A 4,628-nucleotide genomic window follows, 5' to 3' on the forward strand; every position below is an offset into this window, starting at 1 on the left:
TTATTGTTATTATTATTATTATTAGTATTATCTCGGTTCGCTTTTATTTTGGCAAGTGCTTATTCCAAAAATTGATTAGCGTGCTCACAGTCGCAAATATTTTCGAAAAACGTCCGCTATTTATCATTTAACAGCGAAGTTTCGTACACCCAATTGCATTATCGCGTTCGTGGTAATTTCCGATCGCAATAGTAATTATTATTGTTGTTTATATAATAAGCGTTTTCATGTTTATGCGCGTGTTCATATTTCACATATCCACGTGAGGGAATACTCGCGATTTTTAACGCTTCAGGAAGCCTCTGGCACAAAATGACGTCAATTTTGGTGATTTCTTCGTTTGCTGCTATATTCCTATTTGTAGACGCTAGACCCGCGTTAGATTCTAGTAAGTGCTATATCGCGTACTCTATTAGCACTACGCTTACAGTTATTTTGCAGGTGACAATAAGTGGTGCAATACGTTGAAATGTCCGGACAATACGGTCATGTGTCAGAAACGATACGAAGTGTCTAAAGACGATCGGTCGGTTTTGGACGTGGAGATTCGCTGCTTCAATCAAAACAGTAAGCCGTGTATGTGTGTATGTGAGTCAGTATAGTGCTTTTTTTTTTCGCAGGTGAATTATTAAAATCGGAGAACAGTACTGAAGAGAACCCATTCGGACCGGGAGTCTACATTAGGGGCATGAAATTGTCGGCAGTTTTTAACCAGATACTCACCGATACCGATGACTACGATCCCCAAAAAGAGACGGAAAATGTGAATAAGAAAGAACCGAAAAGTGAAGTCGAGGACCTGCTTAGTAAATAAATACCAATTAAGATTTTAAAACGTAAATTTTTATTACACGTAAGTTTTAACAATAAATGGGAAAAAATGAAAATTACGATTTTTGTTACTTTATTCCCCGTAGTTACATCGATATTGTAAGTTCAAAGTCAAAACCCAGTATTTTGTCACACCCATCTTAATTCATATTATCATATCATTTATAGTTGCTCCTAAAAAAATATTAAGCTTCATGCGTGGTACTACCCCTGAATTCCGCCCTAAATTGAAAGCAATAAACATACGCTTTCATTTTCTTTACATACAAGGATCGGCACCCATATAGCTCGTTTTGCTCACAAAAAGAAAACCCTCGAATTGACCAATTGTTGATTGTTGAACGTCGCAAGGTTTTATTGGTCAAAAGCGAGATTTAAAATGACAAATCTTGTTGGTTGAAACCGAATTTCAAGTTACCCTGACATATACAAAGTGAATGTGCCTTTTAAACAATTGTGTCAGTTTATAAAAATTTTTATAATTTGCCGCTTGTTTTACCGCGCTTCCACCAGATTGTGGACAAAAATATGCTCTGGAACAAAATTAAGGGGTGTTAAAATTTTCACTTTGAGTTGAAACAAAATTTGTAACTTATTCAACTAAATATTTTTATAATATTTGAATTAATTTATTTTTAAAATAATATTTTCCCTTCTCGAAGTTCTTATGAAGCAAGCAATGATTGATTTTTTAATTTCTCTTTTCTATCCTAATCGAAGCGAAGTTCTGTTAAAATTTGACAATTATTGAATAAACGAAAAATCTTGGAAAGTCATCTCTCAGTAACGACGAGGCACAATTTCAGCTACAATAAGAAGATTCATCCGTTAGTTTTCGACATATCACAAGTTAAGGTCAAAGTTCAAAAAGTAAACTTTAACCTTGATTCTATAAAACCACGTCTAACGGTTTATGTTTTTGCAGCACGCGTGGTGTGGTCTATAAGTTAAAAATTCTTAAGCATCTCAGAAACGCATCTAACGCAATGGGTACAATTGGGTACATTTGTCTTGCCGTGCTTTTAGTGCCGAATTGTCTCGGTATAGGTGAGCCTCTAAACATTTGAGAATCCTTCAAAAATTGTTCGGTATCAGCATCATTCCTAGATTACTTTTATTGTTACAGCAGACCCTGTCCAGCACAAACAACAAAATGCCAAAGATTTTTAAAAATAGTGTCACCTTTAGCGGCTGAAGTGACCATCAACTGCTTAGACGATTCAAGTAAATATTCGCACTATCCAAGATTTTGATGAAATTAATTAAGGTAAGTAATAATTTTTTAAACATATTTTAGATGCATTGTTGGATACGATTGTGTTCAGAAAAGCGCTAAAACTTTTCACTCACGATGACAGGATAGCGCAAAAAAAGGAATTCCTAGAAAAAAATGAAGAGTCAAACGATGAACCCGAAAAATTGAACTTGACCCTGGACGTTGAATGAATTTAGAGCATAATATTAAATACACAAATAGTCCTTGATCTAAATTGTGTTTTGTTGCATCAATAAACATGATCCAATACTGAGAAACGATTATTATTGTTATCAATAACCCAGACACTTATTTGACACTACTAATGTCTTCGATAACATTTCCGTAGACAGTGTAAATTCATGCAACTTTGGCAACAAAAGGCGCTTCGTATATTTATTGTTTTTAACAAAATTTAGTGAATTAAATTACATCAAATCATTATCTATATACGAATAGAGAAAACTACATAATATAATATGACTTATATCTATTACATATATAAATGATAATACAGGCGCTTTCGAACCAACATTAAGGAATTTTCAAAAGGGGCATTTGCAGTTTCAACCAATAAGACCTTGCGACGTTCGACAAGCATTATGGCCGCTGACAGTTGATTAATTTCGACAAGATTACATAACAATTGCAGGAAAGAAAACTAATTAAGTGCGTGGCCATATAAAATGGCTCAAAAAATAGGTTAGTGTGTTGGACATGTGCACACTACACAAATGTCATAGCTGCCATGGGCTGATAGTGGTTTGTTAGTCAATTCGTCTTCACTTAATGGAAATGTAAAACCCCAAGATCCGCCTATGTTTTCGCTTATTTTGCAAATTATTTATATTCTCCGACGATGTTCGTGAACTTGTGACACTTTTTCTTATAAATAAATTCACAATTCTCTAGAAAATCCAGCGAAGGCTGATACGCACAACGATTTCATTTCGAAGAATCGAATTGCGAGTTAGTTTCTTAGAGCGCTGCTAAAATACCTGTCGTTTACCTCATAATTAAAAGTCTAAAATGAAAACCGCTGGACTGTGGCTAATGCTATTGATCGGATTTGCCTGCTTTAGTATTTCTTATCAGTACGGTAAGTAATAATTTTTAAGGGTTGTGCCAACCACTCAACGTTCATTGTACTCTTTCCTAAAGACGCCTATGTTATTTTTTCCGGCTATTTTTTTAGTTCTGGATAGTGTGACCTGTTTTGATAAACCATGTCCCAGTGGAACAACAAACTGCAAAAAGCAGTCGAAATCAACTGCCGATAAGAGACGACTGCAAATAAAAATAACCTGTTTAGATGAATTCGGTTAGTGGTAGATAGTAGAACGCAAATAAAAATAAGCGAAATTCGCATCATTTTAAGAATTGTTACTTGATACTATCAAAATCACATAATAGGTATGCTAATATTATTTGCAGATAGCAGTTTAAAAGAATATCATTACGAAGAAGCAAGTGCTTTGGATCCCCACACTCACTACCAAAGCACATCTTTCCAGTCTGCCCAGTTTCAACCTTACAGGCGAACGGAACCGGAAAACTATTACTACGGGGGCGAAGACTTTTTGTAAAATAAGATTCGCTGAACGGTTGCTATTTATTTTGTATTTATTTTTTATAATAAAGGAATTGAATAATTGTTTCCTGAGTTTGATTTTGAATCTGCAGACCTCTTAACGGTAAAATACACTTTTGTTTTTAAAATATCACTCAAAATATATAGGAAAATAGCACAGTACACTTCAAGAAATTGTTAGAAAAAGTCAGTAAAGAAATCTTTTCTGTTTTTAAGCGTGATGCTGCCATCTATTAGGTAAAACATAATATGTGTAGATATAATCATTATCTTTAATTACATTTTTCAATAACTTTTGTTAAACGAAGTGTACATGTTATACTGAACAAATATGAAAATGGCACATACAAACTTAAATTTATTTCGCATTATACCTATATACAGTTCGAAAACTTTTGATTGTTTATATAATAGCTTGTCTAGAAGTACCAGTAAGAAAAGCTGTTTCCGTAGGTAAGTCTCCTCCTGTTAGTCTCTGTTAATTTATCATTTTTACTATTATATATTATTAATTGGTGTTCTCCGCTCTGCTAAATAGAAAAACATCGTTTATTGAAAACGAGTGTTTCTTGCCGAATATATCAGAACAACCAGGAACGGCACATTTTCAATAACCTTCTCGATAAGCTTCCATTATAGTTCTGGCACACAAAATTAAAATCAGGCAAATCGTTAAAAGAAGTGGCACCTCGCGGTTGATGTTTGAACAAAATCGAGCCTGATTATCTGGTTGCCTAAAAATGCATTTAGAAAGGCAAAGATTTCATTTTCTCCTATATTTAGGTGGTATGGATTACTATGGGCTAAATAACAATAAAACTAGTTTCAACAGAATTATCGTTTTTATTTCACAATAGAAGATTGTCCCTAATGGGCGAATGACCTGAATACATTTGCCTACAGCAATTAAAAAACGAAGATAAAAAACTTATAACGTATCAAGATTGGCAA

General features: G+C 34.0%; 3 protein-coding genes across 3 annotated transcripts; all 3 read left to right on the plus strand.

The window, feature by feature from the left end:
• Nucleotides 1–202: 202 nt before the first annotated feature.
• Nucleotides 203–897, plus strand: LOC132698442 (uncharacterized). The gene is made up of 3 exons (XM_060664492.1): nt 203–388; nt 442–567; nt 621–897. Exons 1-3 carry the CDS (start codon nt 313–315, stop codon nt 812–814), a joined length of 396 nt encoding a protein of 131 aa, XP_060520475.1. The 5' UTR covers nt 203–312; the 3' UTR covers nt 815–897.
• A 638-nt stretch (nt 898–1,535) lies between these two features.
• On the plus strand, nt 1,536–2,353 carry LOC132698542 (uncharacterized). Its single transcript, XM_060664686.1, has 3 exons — nt 1,536–1,878; nt 1,939–2,055; nt 2,129–2,353. The coding sequence occupies exons 1-3, from the start codon at nt 1,818–1,820 to the stop codon at nt 2,275–2,277; spliced, it is 327 nt and encodes a 108-aa protein (XP_060520669.1). The 5' UTR covers nt 1,536–1,817; the 3' UTR covers nt 2,278–2,353.
• A 649-nt stretch (nt 2,354–3,002) lies between these two features.
• LOC132698568 (uncharacterized) lies at nt 3,003–3,715 on the plus strand. Its single transcript, XM_060664744.1, has 3 exons — nt 3,003–3,185; nt 3,282–3,407; nt 3,521–3,715. The coding sequence occupies exons 1-3, from the start codon at nt 3,116–3,118 to the stop codon at nt 3,670–3,672; spliced, it is 348 nt and encodes a 115-aa protein (XP_060520727.1). The 5' UTR covers nt 3,003–3,115; the 3' UTR covers nt 3,673–3,715.
• Nucleotides 3,716–4,628: the final 913 nt, after the last annotated feature.

This window comes from Cylas formicarius, unplaced genomic scaffold (genome assembly GCF_029955315.1).
Source record: "Cylas formicarius isolate icCylForm1 unplaced genomic scaffold, icCylForm1.1 PGA_scaffold_2__14_contigs__length_35257938, whole genome shotgun sequence".
NCBI classification, from domain to species: domain Eukaryota; kingdom Metazoa; phylum Arthropoda; class Insecta; order Coleoptera; family Brentidae; genus Cylas; species Cylas formicarius.